General features: G+C 48.3%; 1 protein-coding gene across 1 annotated transcript in view; it reads left to right on the plus strand.

Annotated features, from left to right (window-relative positions):
• Ptprn2 (protein tyrosine phosphatase receptor type N2) overlaps positions 1-16,570 on the plus strand; it is a gene marked incomplete at its 5' end in the record, with an annotated part of 831,187 nt that overhangs the window by 366,970 nt on the left and 447,647 nt on the right. The window contains 3 exons of the mRNA XM_045160998.1: positions 11,634-11,825; positions 12,843-12,883; positions 15,213-15,595. Of these exons, the coding sequence (XP_045016933.1) occupies positions 11,634-11,825; positions 12,843-12,883; positions 15,213-15,595 (616 nt within the window). The remainder of the gene's footprint in view (positions 1-11,633; positions 11,826-12,842; positions 12,884-15,212; positions 15,596-16,570) is intronic.

Raw genomic sequence — 16,570 nt, forward strand, 5'->3', positions numbered from 1 at the left:
GGGTGGTGATGGTGATGATATGTTGGCAGTGAAGATGGTGAAGTATTGCTGGTGAAGGTGACGATGGTGATGATCATGCTGAAAGTGATGATGATAAAGGGGGTGGAGACGGTGAGTATGGAGAGGATGAATGTCGATGTGGCTAAACCTTACTTCCTGTACACATGATTAGAAAGGCCCTTAGGAGCAAAAGCTACTACACATGATTTACATCTTCCTTGCTGAAACAATTTTGCAGTGAGGCCATCTGCATGCCATTACTTACTCCCTAAAGCATGTAACATTTTGTTTAGGAAACCTGCAAAGACATATAATTTCAGCAGGTCAGGTCCACGCAGCTGTGTGTGCAGTCATTGTGAGTTGATCTCCTACTTCATGCCTTACATATTTGATGTCCTGACATTTCATGTAATTGCCCTTCTAGAATTCACATGGAGTGGTGAAAGCTACTTAAAATGTCATTATGAGCTGGCAAGCTCTTGGAGTTACATGGTGCAGTTTTATGGAACAAAAGAATGCTCACTTTGATGCTCTTGGCATTTGACTTCTGAGCTGAAGCTTCCAGCAGGGGCAGCTGTACCTTCAAAGAAGTGTATCCTCATTTCAGTCTTCCTCTAAATGGCTGACACTGTGCCTTTGGGGTGCTCAGTATGAACATAGGGTGCCCAATGTGGGGAATGTGGTGGTTATGTGGAGGTGACTTCCAATGTGTACCACTGAACCCACCATTTGGTACCCAGCACCCTAGAACCTGTGGTTCTTTAAGCCATCATTGAATAATGGACACCTGGAAAAATTCTTTTTCAGACTAGAGGCAGTGATTGTAGAAACTGTGTAGAAACCTGAAAGGTGGATGTGTCCCATCACAGTGTAGATGAGGCCACTGACCATGTCTCCTGTTCTCTGCCCTCCATCCTCAGGAGCATGAGGTCTTGTTGGTCCATTCACGCTGCTGTGCTATCTTCTATCTGATGAGATGAAGAAGAGTTAAGTAGGGGCCAAGGGTGGGCGTGTTTCTGAGTTGCTGAATGTCAGAGTAGAAGGCGAGGAGAGTTCTTCCAGATGATTCTGAGTGCAGGTCACGAGGAAGGTGGCCTCCCTGTTGAATGCATTCTGTATTCTCAGTGCCCCATTCACGTGGAAACCACTGGCTTGTTTGACACAGGGTCCACCTAAGGCTGCAAGAAGCTGACCAGGTATTCTGACCTCAAGGGTACATGTGACAGGGCTGGAACTTGAACCTGGGTCTGCTGGCTCCAGAACCCTCTTCTATCTATCCCACACATATTTTTCTGCCTGGTGATGTTTCTCTGAAAGAGCTAGCCCTGTTGTTTGCGCATGTTGGGATTTCATGTTAGGATTTCTGGTATGACTCTCCTGCTGCTAACCCACAGGAACACCTCACATTGTTTCTACCAGGACTGACCAAACATCAGGGGGATGAGGCTGCTGCAAGTCCTCAGTCCTGTCTACATTCTCTACACTGAGCCTGACCCTTCAGCCACTCCTATAGCTGGGCCCCCGGGCCACTGACCACTTAGGTTCCCTCCTTTCCGTTCCATGTTACATCCGGTCCATCAGAAGACCCCTTACCTTGTACTCATCTACCTGCCCCACCATGGACCTGAAGGTCATTTTAAATGTTCCCTTGACATTTCTGTTTGACCTTATCTCAACACTGGAGTGTGGTCCTTTAAAAATATTGAATTAGATGAAATCAATCTACTTGAAACACACTTGGGCTTCTCAGTCTTTAAGAATTAAAGCCTTCTTGTAGCCCTGTCAGGTCTGAACACTCCCTTCCTCCCCCCAACTTGTCTCATTTCCTGTTTGGTTGACTTTCTCCCTCCATCTCTCTCTCTCTCTCTCTTTGAGGTAGGGTCTCGTTCTAGCCCAAAGTGGTGTGGAATGCACTATATAGTTTTAGGCTGACCTCGAACTCACAGTGATCCTCCTACCTCTGCCTTTCAAGAGCTGGAATTAAAGGTGTGCGTCCCCATGCCCAGCTGGTAACTATTCCTCTTGCTTGCTACTACCTAGCTACCCTACACTCCTTTCTCTTTTTCTGCCCCAGGGCCAGGACCTTTGTCTTTGTTGTTACTTCTGCCCAGAGAGCCATTCTCCCAGGATGCACTTGAGCCCATGCCATTCCTCCTTTGAGTCTTTTCCCAGTGCATTTTACTCACTAGTAACACTCTCATTCACTACCAGTCAGTCCATGAAATTAACTAATTTCTACCTCCTAATATGGATAGATGCACCATGAATAGAAAGACTGAGCTCACTGGGCTCCTCGCTCCCTCTGTACCTTGAAGGTAGCTGCCACGTACAAAACATGTCATGGGCAGTGGAGAGAGAGCTTAGTGAGCAAGGTGCTTGCATCACAAGCATGAGGACCTGAGTGTGATCCCAGGACCCACATACATGCTGGGTGTGCTGGTATTATGCCTGTAATCCCAATGCTGGGTAGAGAGAGGTAGGAGGATCCCTGGCGCTCACTGGACAGCCAGTCTAACCTAATCAGGGATCTCCAGGCTAATGAGAGCTCCTGTATCAAAAAGCAATGGACAGCGTACCTGAGAGTGATATGCACACCATACACACCCATGTCAAAAATACAGCACACAGTGAAAGAGCATGGGATACTTCATCTCCTGAACTCACTCAGTCACCTTCTGGAGAATAGTTGGGTCTCCCAGACAAAGCTATAAGAACACCTTGAGGGAAAGGATGGGCTTTGGGGCAGGTGGGAATCAGTGATAGACCATGCCCACATAGGGAAGATGACACAGGGAGCTAAGAGAACACACATCAAGTATCTTCATGAGCAGGGCACAGCGTCCAGGAGGATGCTCACCCTGCCCTACGGCAATGTGCTACAAAGCAAGGTCTAATGGTATCATGTCACTCTTGCCCTCCTCTTCCATTCCTGCTCCAATGTAGACACCCCACTGCATGTAAACCCAATATGGGAATAGAGGGAGGCTGCAGGTAAACTCATGGTCTGAAGGAGAGTTCTGCTCAGAGCTGCAATAAGCCCTCATGTTTCAGAAATGCTCAGAGACTTCTGGACTTGGGGACTGGTAGCAGGGCCAGGCCCAGTTCAGCTAAACTGTCATGACAGAAGTCAAGGGCTGAGAGTCACCTGATGACTTACTGCTGGCAGGGACGTTAGGCAAGGCAGAGAGGATTCCATCTTTGTAAGTCCCTGGGTGGACCCTTCAGCTCTGATAGCTGAAGATTTCTCACCGAGAGCAGTGCTTGCCTGTGGCTCCCCAGGCTCTGGAGAAGGAGCACTTGGGTCGGCTGGGTGGCCTGGCTGCTGTGGTCACCAGAAGCAAATTTTGATTTGGCACTTGCTAAAAGCTCTCATTAATGTATTGATTGATCTTCCTGTCTTGGAAAGTGCTGTCAGGTGTGCATTGTCTCATACATATGACCTTCCCCAGTACCCACGTATGCTGAGAGCAGCGTCCAGGGACAAGCAGCCTTTTACTCTACATGATCTTGTTGATATGCTCACCTGCATCATGGGCCAATGAAACTTGACCTGTTGGTAGTGAGGCTCAGCGTGAGCTAGGGGTCACTTTACTCTGTATTCTATCACCTTTCATATTCTGTACTTAAAATATTTAGTGTGTGTTTTGGATAATGATAACACATACTCCAAATTATACACTGAGGGTTCTTTATTTCAGAAGACGTACTTTGGGTTTGTTCTTTAAACAAAAATCAGTGAATTAGTTAAATATTAAACATAAGTAATGGGGCTTTTCTATCATTTCAGAAAAAGTAAAAGTTTTAACTTTTATATTTTAAAAGTGTGCAGAGTTTGGAAAGTTATTTGTCAGATTTATGTATGTCAACTTGTGAATTTCCAGAGTATAATATATGCAGTGGCTTACATATAGATTATTTTGCAAAAGTTTGGAGGTTGTTTAGTTGAAATTCAGGAAGGAATCTTGTTTCACAGATGCTGAAATAAATGACAGTTTGGGTAACATGTTAGCCCCAATGCCTGGCTACTTTAGGAGAAAAGAGAACTGGTTGGGCATGTTGTCACTCAGTCTTCTTATGGGGCTTATTTTGTCTTTTTTGCTATGTAGCCCAGGCTGGCCTCAAACTCTCAATCCTGCCTCAGCCTCCCCAGTGCTGGGGTTATGGGCATGGACCACCACACCTGGCTCTCATAGATCTTAATAACTGGCTTATCCCATAAATTAAGTTTGCTTATGTTGTTCAATAAGTCTTTCTGGATCTAAAGTAGTTGGGGGGGCATGACTTTGTAGTCTCCCCCAAAATGATGCCCTTAACTGTCCTTCATGTAATAATAACTACTACTGGGCTCTGAACACAGTGGCGACCCATACACGTTGCAATGAATGGACAGGCTGGTTGGGCAAATGTGTAGGCAGACAGATGAATGATGGGCTAGGTGGTGGATCGTGGATGGATGGATGGGTAGATGGGTGGCTGGGATGATGGTTGGTTGGTGAATGGATCAATGCGTGGGTCGTTAGGTAGGATGAGAGTTGGGTAGGTGGGTGGATGGGTGGTTGGGAAGGTAATGATTAAATTTACACATTTCTCTTAAACCCAGGTTTGCATTTGGCGAGAAACAATGCTATGTGGTAATCTTAAATTGTGAAACAATTGGGAGGCTGTAGTCTGCCTGCATGGCTGAGAGCTCTGAGGCCCTCTCAACTGTGTTTGTTGTACATGTTGCTCAAGGACTGGACCGAGCTGTAGTCAGAACTGACCACAGAGAGCCAGGTGCTCATGTACTGGACTGGGGTGAAAGAGGTGGAAGGCAACGGCAAGCTAGTCTGATTCCCATCGTCTCACTGTCATGATGGTGGCTAGAATCTACCGAGGCCTCAGGTGAGGGCCTCCAGGACAGCCGTCTCTCCATGATGTCTGTGGAGACCCTTCCTTACTCCTCTACTTCTGGTGGGCAGTAGGGTCTGCGGATAATGGTTCCCTGAAAAGGCGTGCTTCTTCACTGCTCTTGTTACCCCTGGCTGGGACCTCTAGGGTAACATCACATGATTTTGGGGGAGTGTTTATATTGTAGGGATGAAAGCAGCAGGGTTTTGCCAGAGGTCACTGGGGTTCACTGCATGTATACCAGAGACTCTTCTGGGAGGAGGTCTCGTGCTGGAGGCTGTCTCCACCCCCTGGTGTGTCTCTCCTCCCATGCACATTCACCCCTGCCTGGCTCCACTTTCTGTGGACTGAGCAAATCCTTTGTTGTCAGCATGTGACCTGTGGCTGTGGCACTGTAAGATGAGGTTCTGAGGTAATGAGCGGCAGAGGAGGAAAGGGTGTTGGTGTGAGCAGACTCTAGTTCCTGGACGATCAGAAGATCAAAAGGTGAGCTGGGCCGCTGCTCAGTGTGGCTCTAGGTCTTGGATAGACCTCCAAGGCTTAAAGCAACAACAATGGCTACCACCTGTCTACATGATCAGTTTTGAAGCATGTCTTCTATGAGCAGTGAGGTGACTCCCTGGTGAGCTGTTCAGACCTCTACCCTGTCACCTGCACAAAAGAAGACACTTAGAAGGATTTTGTGGCTTAGGCCTGTAAGAAAGAGGGAAATGTTTCCCATGCTCATTTCTGAAAGTTATTTTTAAGGCAAGAATCAGTTGGTGAGAGAGGCTGGGAGCTGCCCCCACCCAGTCCAGCAGAGAAGGCCGAGAAAGAAGTGGCCATGCGTGCACCTCTGCGTTTCCGCTCGATGGTGCTGTTTTACATGTTTTGGGCTGCTTTGTTGAGATTCAGGGGCAAGTAGGGGGCCAGATGATGGCCACTGTGACATACATGATTAGGGGACTTGGGGAATACTGGGTGTCAAGAGGCAAAGAGAGGGACCCAACTATGGCGTCTGGGAAGGAACGTGAGGCTGCCATGGCCAGTTTCGACTGCACCAGCCACCTGTGGCCGGGCTGCCCGCATACTGGGCAGGTGGACAGTGATCCCGAAATTGAGAGGAACTCATGGGGCACCATGGCCTGGCAGGCTGGCATTTGTAACATTCCTTGTGGTAAGTGTCCGCTACCTAGGGACTGGCTGTACCTAGGGTGTCCCTCAGGGTCTCGCATGGGCCTGTGATCAACATCAGAGATACATGACTCATTCAGAAGCTGGTGCTGGATGGTAAAGAGGGAGAGAGGCGCCCGCAGCACTGGGTGAGCCCATTAAGAGCTTAAGTGCCAGAGAGCAGGGTGGGGGAGAGAGTGCTCAGATGGAAGCCAGGCCAACGGCTGGTCCCTGCAGAAGGAGCTTCGGCTCGGGCAGGAGAGGCTGTGTATTGCTCTTAACTCTCTCCAAGGCTCCCAAGGTCTATTTGTGGAAGGCCAGGGTCGGGGGAAGGTATAAATGACCTGCAGCCCCATCTCCTGTCCTGATCTCAAGTGTGAATGATGTCTGCTGACCACACAGATGCATCATCCTGCTGCATCCATGTTGGCTCTAGAGTCAGAGCCCTTGGCACTAGAGGGGACAGACATGGGGGGCACTTGGGGGAGGCCGCCACAGTGGAATCTGTAGTGCAGTGAAGCAGCCCCTCTGGTCCTGGGCAGAGTGCACATTACTTCCTGTTACTCTTGGCTTCCCAGCACAAAGGTTTCTGGGACCACAGGCCTTCTGTGTGCTGCTTGGGTGATTGACATTGGTTGTCAACTTGAGAAGATTTAGAATCTTGGAAACAAATCTTTGAACTAGTCTTTGAGTGAGGGATTTTCTACATTAGGTTCATGGATATTGGAAGCCCCACCTTAACTGTGGTTGGCCCCATTCCAGGGCTAGAGTCTCAGACTGAATAAACAGGGGGAGTTTGCTGAGCACCAGAATTCATTCCCTTCTGCTTCCTGACTGCAGACTGACTGCGAGCAGCTGTTCTCCTGTCAACATGCCTTCCCCGCCATGACCGACTGCACCCCTGAACGGCAAGCTGAAATGAACCTGTTTTCCTTATTTGTTCTTGTCAAGTAATGTTTTGCAGCCGTGAGAAGTGTATTTGATATGTGTATAGCATGAAGGACTCAACTGCCAGTAACTGTACTGCCTTTGCGTCCAGGGCCTGCTCCTGCCTGGTGGCTCTGTCAGTAGTGAAGTGTGCAACTCTAGCTCACAATAAGAAATAAAAATGGTGGGAAACAAAGGTCTGGAATCCTTTAGTCTATAGGAAGCAGAAGATGTTTTATACCTCACCTAGGTTAAGGATTGCTGCATTCCCAAAGAGGGTCCAGGGGATCCTTGTGACTATCCACAGTGTGCTTCAAGAAGGCAGAGGAGTGTTGATAGATGATAAGCTGTTTTCCATAAGCTTGGGACTGAGAGACTTCAGCATGGAACACATGGAAGCCAGGATTTCCTTCAGAGTTAAAAAGTTGGACCCATTAAGTTTCCCATGGCTCTTTTATTGTGTTGAGGTAGCATTTATATGTAGTGGGACACAACAATCATAAATGTCCATAGAGCTGAGTTTGACACATGTGCATAGACCACCAGCCTCCACGCCACACACAGTGTCCTTTCCCTTTACACCCTGTACACAGTCCCTGTTCTGAAGTTAGGGGGCTCCGCGAGCCCCTCAGTAGCTGGTTCCTGTCTCTTGGTGTGACTAGTGGGGATCTCAGATTTCCACCCACATTTGCTTCCAGCCTCTTGAATAGCTACTCCAGCCTGGTTTTCCTTCCCCAAGGTGGACGCTGGACTTTCAGAGCTTGGTTGTTGGGCCCAGCAGTGCTCTGCACACTGTTAGCCTCCTGTGGGTGCAGCACCCCCGTAGTAACCATGTGCATTCCCCTTCAGGAGCTGTTCCCAAGAGCTGTGCAATGTCACCTCCCCACCAGCCACACGGGCACCTGCTGCTTCTCCACGTCCCTCTAAAACGTGCGCCGCTTGCTCTCATCCTGACATCTGTGGTAGGAGTTGTGTCACTATGATGCCTGACCACAGTGACCAGGGACTGCACCTCTTTTCATGAGCTTATTGACTATTTTCACAGTTTTTGTGAGGTTTCTGTTCAACTCTCTTTTGCTCATTTTCACTGGAGGTTTTTCCTTTGATGTGTTTGCGTTCATGTGTGTGCACGAACGTGTCTGTGTGTATGGGGTTGGAGGACGATCTAGGGTGTTCTTCAGGAATAATGTCCACCTTTTTTGAGACAAGATATCTCGCTGGCTTGTAACTCATTATAGATTCAACTGACTGGCCAATAGTTAAGCTCCATGGGTGCCCCTGTCTCTTTCTCTAACTCAGGATTACAAGTGTGCACCATCATACCTGGCATTTACATCGGTACTGGGGATTGAACTCAGGTCCTCATGCTTATGAAGCAAGCATTTGACTGAGTGAGCCATCTGCCCAGCCCCTTAATATACTGTGAATAAAAGTTTTGTCAGACCATTTTGTGCTATCATCATTGTTTTGAAGACACATTGTTCTCTTGTGAGACGCGTAGGTCACCCTTGTTGCCATATCTCCCTGGACACAGCAAAGGAAACCCTCATGGCAATGGGTACAGACACTTCTGTCCCTGGGTCTGTACTACTCTGTCTGTTTTTCAAACTCCATAAAATATGGGAACAGATTCTCCCTAACAGCCAGCTGAGAAAGGAAGGCAAGCCTTCTGTCCTCACGGAATCTGCCCACACACTCACTAAGTATCCCCACCTCCTGTCGCCTTCCTCAAAGTGCAGATCCTCTGGGCCACCTAGCTGCCATTTTGTCAGCACAGTATGAAAAGATTTTGGATTGAATGGTTCTCTTTTAGTACTCCCAATATTCATTTATCTATTCAATTCATTTATCTAACACCAAACAGAAAATTATACATCGCATATGTGATTCTCATGAGCCACTCAAGCCCATGGCCTGTCTTTAACAAGTCAGCATTACCCACTCTGTCATGTGTCTCTGTAGCTTCGGCCTTCAGCAGGTCCACCTGAGCTGCCCTCGGGTGGGCTGTCTTTCCACTTGCTGTCTTGAATCTCTAACTTAATGACCTTTGCAAGTCTGGAACATTTGTTACTATGTCCAGGGTCTTTGTCCCCCTGTGATGCAGCCATGTGCAGACTGCCAGGCTCCACCCCACGGGTTGCTGAGGTTCTGTGTGCTCTTTCATTCTTTTATTTGCAAAGAGCATGAGAGAGGGAGAGAGCGAGAGAACAAGGGAACGAGTGGTCACACCAAGGCCTCCAGCACTGCAAGAAAACCTCCCCGATGCACGTGCCGCTCATTACATCTGGCTTCCTCCAGTCTTCATTCCTAGTGTTTCTGCCTACACTCTTTTCTGTAAAGACCGACAGACTTCTCTTTGTTGAGTGTGTTACAAGAGGGTTTTGTTTGTTTCAGCACTATCTCTGTTCTCACAGAGTGCACTGGAGCACCCTTCTGCCCATGCTGACCTGCCCCTCCCCCATGATTCCTCAGCCTCGTTCTCTCCTACTTGGCCGTCACGATCACATGCCAGCTTCTCCCTTTGTGAGCCATTTTACTGCTTTGTTGTGGAGACTGGATCGTGCCTCTTTCCTTCAGAGGATTTCCAATACCAGCTAAATTCCTGGGTCATCCTTATATCTTAGCACATGGTTTTCTCTTTTGGTCCTTCCCCTGAAGACATGATGCATTAGCTACTTTCCTTGTTGTAACCAAATGATTGACAACAAGCAAAGAAGTTATTTTATAGCCCAGGCTGGCCTCCAGCTCACAGCATGCCTCTGTCCTCAGCCTCCTGAATGCTGGGTTCTAAGTGTGAGCTCTCACGCCTTACACTTTCTCTGTTGTATGCAGTCTAGGATCCCAGCCCGTGAAATGGTGTCATGCACAATTGGAGTGGGCCTCCCCATCTCAATTAACTTGATCTGGAAACTTCCTTAGAGATAGGCCTGGAGATTTGTTGTCATTGTGATTTTAAATCCCATCACATTGACAAGATTAACCATGACCTTGATGATCCTTAGTACTCTGCACACACACACACACACACACACACACCCCATCTCTGCTTAGCCATGGGCAGCTCATCCTGCACATGACATCCACCAGTGCATGACCGCTCACAGTGTACCTGTGCACAGACTTCTAGGCTCCCTGCCTCCGTCCTGCCCCGCCATCCTGCTCTATCCTCCACTTCCAACCATCTTACCACCCCCAGTTCTGATCTGCTGGCCTCTGAGCTTAGGGCCACTGTCCTGCCTTGTAGCTCTTGTCACTGGGAAGCTGCCCAGCGCAAAGCTGAGCCGACGCAGGGTCACTCAGCCTTTATTCACTTCTGTTTGTCATGTCAGACATGTGCTACCTGCAACATCATGACAGGCGGGACCAAAACCAGGGAGAACAGACTTCAAAGGAGAGACAGGGTGAGATCTGGTATGAACAAAGGATGACAGAGTCTGGTGCTAACACAGTACGTGTGAGATCCTTCCTTGGGTTTTGGCCAAAATGACCTTGAGCTCAGTCCACCCTAGGACTGACCATGTGTCTATGTGATGCTCCCTCAACTTCACCCACTGGCAGGCACATGCAGGACAGAACCCGGACAGTTTCAGTCATGTTTTCTCTGATTATACAGGTGATGTGTCTTCATTGACAGGTAAATAAAGAAGCAAAAAAACAGAACACCCAGAGCTCAGGTCTCTTGAATGAGCCTAGTACCACACCCACAGACCTCATACCCATCTTGTTACCATGGAGCCTTATTTTTCCACAGTGTGAGAGAAAAGAGAGATTATTGGGAGGGCTGGGAAATATATAAGTGGGTATAAACTTTTCACTATTTTCAAACACAGCTTATATGAAAGGGTCTTTTGCAAAAACAGAATATTGATGTCTTGCCTTTGATGTTTACCCCTCCTGCCTGCCCTGATAGGTCAGCAGTAGGAGCCATCCCTGCCCAGGTGGAGGCTGATTCTAGGGACAGGACATGGGCAGAGGGTGAAAGACCTTATCAACAGTATGTGTTCTGCACCTCCCCCTACCTGACCCTAGCCTAGGAGAGCCCCTTCTCCCCGAGCAGTGACAATTCATGATTCCCTGTGTCTGCGGCTCACTCCCCACAGAGGTTTAACACGCTGGCTGTGTGAGAAGCCCTCATCGAACAGGCACTGGCCTACATCCTGAGTTTAGCCCCCTTACAAATCAACTCAGACACAACGCAAGGGCTGTGAACTCTGTGACTACACAGGACACACTGCCACACTAGCTAGGCCACTTGGCTGAGGCCTTGCTGAGCTTGCTTCAAGAGTGCGGTGGGTGCCCACTGGGCCGGGCAGAGTGAGCTGTGAGCGCCAGCTGTGCTCTCTCTGCTCTCTGATCGCTCTGTCCCAGGTGTACGGGAACCGCTTGTTACCATGGGTAGCCCTGCAGCCTTGGTCAGATCCAACCTCTTGCCTTGGTGACTACAGTGACTGTGAGGCCTTTCTTTCTCCTCACTTGTTGGCTATCATGCCCTTCCTTCTCTATGTGTTCTCCACATCCAGAGAGACCCAAGAAAGTTCCCTGAGAGGTCCAGCTTCCTGTTTTATCCCTCACATCCTACAGATGCATCAAACCCCTGCTTATTCAGCTCTCCCTCTCTCTCTCTCTCTCTCTCTCTCTCTCTCTCTCTCTCTCTCTCTCTCCTCTAGATACACTCCTCCAGAGTCTTTTGAAGGACCTGCAGCGGCAGGCTGAAGGGGAGCAGCAGCTGGAAGAGATGGCAGACGCACTTGCTGGCACTGTGCAAGGCAAGCACGCGGAGGGAAGCCAGGATGGTCATGGAAGAGGGACCAAAGGACAGCTGAAAGAACAGGTGGATGGCCAAGAAGCAATGTTCCAAGGTGACTGCCCATCCCTTGGGCACCTTTGCAGCTGGGTGGTATTGATGGGGAGAGAGATGTGGCCTTGGGGAGGAAGCTACTGAGTGAGGAGAGCTCACCAGGCCATAATGCATTCTATCTGCTAGGGAGATGGATTTTTATTGATGATGTTTATCTGTTTGAACTTTTGCCTCTAAAAGCTTTCTTAACAGACTAAGCCTACCAGAGCAATTACGTTGAATGGCAAATTGCTCTCTGGAAGGAGGTTTGATTCCTGCGTGTTGAGGTTCAGAATTAGGAAAACCCAGGAGTGCTGGCAAGTGTCTTTGGGTTGTTTGTGAGGACGAGGAGTGCATACTTTCAAATATTTGAGCAATAAAGTGGAAGTTTGCATCTACCTCTGAGGCTGCTGGGGGCAATAGACAACACCCGCAGCCATCTCACCCAACAGGAGTGGAACCCTGGCATGACCACTCAGGCAGGCAGGTCTCTAAGGCTATGAGCTCAATGCCCTATATGTGGTAGGTGCATGTAAACTTACTGAAAAGCAGATGGGAGGTATGGCCTTCTCCTCTGTGGGTTGTGAGAGACCTGTCCAAAGGAGTGCTACATGCAAAAGAGGATAGAGGGTCCCATATAGCTTGAGGAACGTAGCCCAAATCACACACCATTGGGCATCATGAATAGCATTTTGAAGCTTCAGTCTATCAGTGGCAGGTGGCCATCTTCATGGTGAAGTGCTTTGGGTTAGACATGTCTGTTACATTAACTGATAACTACAATAGGCGTGTCAGTGCTGTGGCAAACATTGAAGGTGCTACGCAGGTCTTCATAGCTGGAAGGTGTGTTTGTGACCAACATCATGCCTGAGTCCATTTTTTACTATGAACAGAGAAGGTCTGCTTTGTGGTAGAACTGGGGCCAACACCATCACAACCTCATCTGTACAAGAGGATTCTGTGTCGTCTTGTCAGGCACTGCAACACCTTATAATGGCATCTTTCTGTGTGACTGACATGATGTTCCTGTCTCTTCCAGATCACAGAGTACCTGAGGAGGATGACCCAGTGCATGAGGAGGTAAGACGACATCGTGTTAAACGCAGAGTCACACTGTCATCTCTTTGTTGAAGGTTCAGAGAATTTATGAAATGTAATTCTTGTCCCCTTGCAGATTATTGGGGAAAGCTCCCTATAGTCCTCAAATTGAGAACAGTATAGAATGCACAAAGAAGTATGTATGTACTTAGGTGCATAATAGTATAAATTTTCAGAATATAAAGTAATATTTATCCATTGAAGAGATAGGAAAATTGTAGTTCAATCAAAGAAGAAAATTAATGTCTAAGACTCCTTCCCAACTATAACATCACAGGCCCACTGAGTCCTGCCTGTGGCTTCTGAGTCACACCTGAGGAGCAGGCACAGGCCATGACGCACCGGATCTGCCCTGGTCTGCACAGCAGGCCACACATGGCACTTGACGCTTGACGTGAATGGGTTAATGGTAAATTCAGAGAGTTCCTCAGCAGTGGGGCTGCAGAGCTGCAGGGCGCTTCATCACTGTGGACTTCACGGACTGAAGTAGCCATTCAAGAAACTCTCTGTGTGTGTATAAGCTCTTCCCGTGGCCTTGCTTAGCTGGTTAGTGCTTCCTATTCAAGAACCCATGGCCTCCTCTATAAGTCTGAAGGGGGCAGAAAATCAACTCAAGTGGCATTTTGTAAAACTGGTATTTTATTTAGGGTAGGAAATAAAAGGATATTTATTGAGTTGTTCATTTTAGCTGTTGGTGGCTCAATGACTATTAAACACCAGAAGAAAACATCAATGATTGTAAATCCCAGCCATGATAGGAATTCTATCTGAGTGAGTGGTAGAGGGGCCAGCAGGTTAGGAAAGCATTTTGGGAGTAGGGGAGATGCCACCTAGGGCTCATGGTCCCCAAGGTTGTGGAGCCTCAGAGCTCAGTCCAGCAGCCCCAGACCTGCCAGCAGAAGAGCCTCCAGACCTCATCCATGGCCTCCAAGGTACCCTGGGCAGCCTTGTCTTCACTGGAGGCAAAGTGGGACATCATGTACACCCAATTTCAAAATCAGCCGGTCCTCATTCTATGACCTTGTGCACATCATTTGCTGTCAACCTCTGAAATGCTGAGTCTACCAGTCAGGGTTCTGAGCGTGGCTTGGGGAATGATGAAATGAGGCTGGCATGGAGCAAACCAGTGCCCAGTTCATAATCAGTGCCACATGTCATGATCATAACCCCCCTCTGGCAGATGTCAGTGGGTGCCTGGGGAAACTTGCTATCTAGGAGGTGAGGCCAGGCTAGGGGGATATCACCCCTGTGAGGAGAAGAGATAAGCCGGTGTCACTAGCACGCAAGCACAGATCCCCACAGTGTGCTGGCAACCTGGGCTCACTGCTACATCAATTTCCCCGTCTATGTAATGAGGGAGAGGGGCTCCTGGTGGTTCCCAGTTTCTAGGATTTGTCTGATGACTAAGTTCATACATAGCATGTCTACCATGGCACCCTTGCTTGTGGAAGAGCTTAGCAGAGGCAAATTGTTGTAATTATTATTGTTACTATTATTTCTAGGCTTTAATTGCATCTGGAAGGGGTAGGGCTTCACAATCAAACAGGTCACTGTAAATTACAGATACCGGGGTTGGAGAGATGGCTTAGTGGTTAAGCGCTTGCCTGTGAAGCCTAAGGACCCCGGTTCGAGGCTCGATTCCCCAGGACCCACATTAGCCAGATGCACAAGGGGGCACACCCATCTGGAGTTCATTTGCAGTGGCTGAAAGCCCTGGTGTGCCCATTCTCTCTCTCACTCACTCTTTCTCCCCCTCTTTCTCTCAAATAAATAAATAATAAACACAGAAAGAAATTAAAATACAGATACCAAAGACCTATAAGGAATATACAATCATGTTCTTTTTAAAAAATATTTTATCAATTTGTTTGACAGAGAGATAGAGAGGGACAGAGAATGGGTGCACCAGGGCCTCTAACCTCTGTAAATGAATTCCAGGTGCATGTACCACCTTATGCATCTGGCTTATGTGGGTACTGGGGAGTTGAACCTGTGCCGTTAGGCTTCACAGGCATGCACCTTAACCTTCTAAGCCATCTCTCCAGCCCATATAACCATATTCTTTAGGAAAATGTGTTTGTGCATGTATGTGAGAGGAAAAGGGGAGACTGGAGAAAGCACCATGAAGTGATTCTGCCACCAAGATTGGAATTTCTCCTCTGGATCTGATTCTTTGCACAGTCAACTAAAGTTTTTCTCTCTTCAGGTGATCTGTTTTGAGTGGCCTAGTATCTTGCCACCATGTGGGCCACTACATGTGCCAACAGTCCCTTTGTTAGACATCATCTCACAGGAATTTCCTTTCTGTTAGGTCAGTCATTTGAGCATCCAGCTTGGAGACCTTCTGAAGGACCACAGGGCTCCACTCTTGCCTGAAACCCCACTTATGGAAAAGTTCTCCAGAGTAGAGGTGAAGAAGTCAGAGGAGCCAGAGGTGCCCATGTCTTCAGAAGAAACCACTGGGGTGGAAAACGTGAGGAGCCGGACTTACTCCAAAGACCTGCTGGAGAAGAAGCCAAACTCAGAGCCCCAGGTCCACAGGCTTGGGGAAGAACTTCAAAACCAGGCTCCAGGAGAATGGTCAGAGGAGCAGGGCCTTTTAGCAGCAGCTCTGGGCCCCTCCAGCGGAGGCCTGCAGCTGGAAGTTCAGCCCTCAGAGGAGGAGCGACAGGGATACATCCTGACAGGGACTGAGTGAGTGGAAGCCCCAGCTTGTCTCCCCTTATGGCCCAATGACCTGAGGGGTGCCACATGGAAGTGTGCAAATGCATGGAGGTGTGTGTGTGAATCTCCAAGTGGGAGACACTCTGCTTGTGGGAGCATTCACCTGGGCTTCTGAACTTGGCACCATCTTCAGTGCAATGCGAAGAAGCCAGCGATCCCATTGTCAGGCAACCTGTGCCCATATCTCTCATCTTGTCCCGTCCCCCACAGGCAATGTCTCCTTAAAGTCAGAATCACCAGGCAGGGGTATGGGAACAAGGCCCTGCCCAGGTGTCTCTCTCCTGCGTTCAGGGGCGAGGGACAGTGCATGAAGGGTAGGTATATCAGCTATTTTCTTGTTGCTGAGACAAAACGCCTTACCAGACACAGCTAAAGGGAGGAAAGGGATTATTTTGGGCTTACAGTTTTTAGGGGAAGCTTCATCGTGGCATGGAAGCAAGGCAGGTGCAGGAAGCCAGCCTTACATTATCAGGGAAAAACTAACAAGAGCACTGAGTGCTGCTGCCAAGTTAGCTTTCTCCTTTTTCTGCAGTCCAGGAACCCAGCCGTTGAGGTAGTCTGCCCACAAGTAGGGTGGGTCCTTCCAATTTAGCTAATCTAATCTAGACGTTTCTCATAGAAGTGACCGGATATTTGTTTTTATGGTGATTCTAAATCCTGTCAAGTTGACAGCAAGAGGTTAGCCATCACAACAGGACTTGGTGTCCCCAGATCTAGGCTCCTTGCCTGTTAAAACTCTAAAAGCTTTATCTATTTCCTATCAAACAATACAAATGACAGGGTGTGAGTCACCACTTGAGGGAAAACATTCCTCACAGAAACAGAATATTATTTCTTTGTTCTCATTTGGATCTGAACTTAATGAAGACAGAATTAAGACACCATGTACCCAGAGAGTCAGGAGTGGTCAGCCCAGTCTTAAAGTCCCTTTGCTAATGAGTCTGG

This window comes from Jaculus jaculus, chromosome 10, assembly GCF_020740685.1.
Source record: "Jaculus jaculus isolate mJacJac1 chromosome 10, mJacJac1.mat.Y.cur, whole genome shotgun sequence".
Taxonomy (NCBI): domain Eukaryota; kingdom Metazoa; phylum Chordata; class Mammalia; order Rodentia; family Dipodidae; genus Jaculus; species Jaculus jaculus.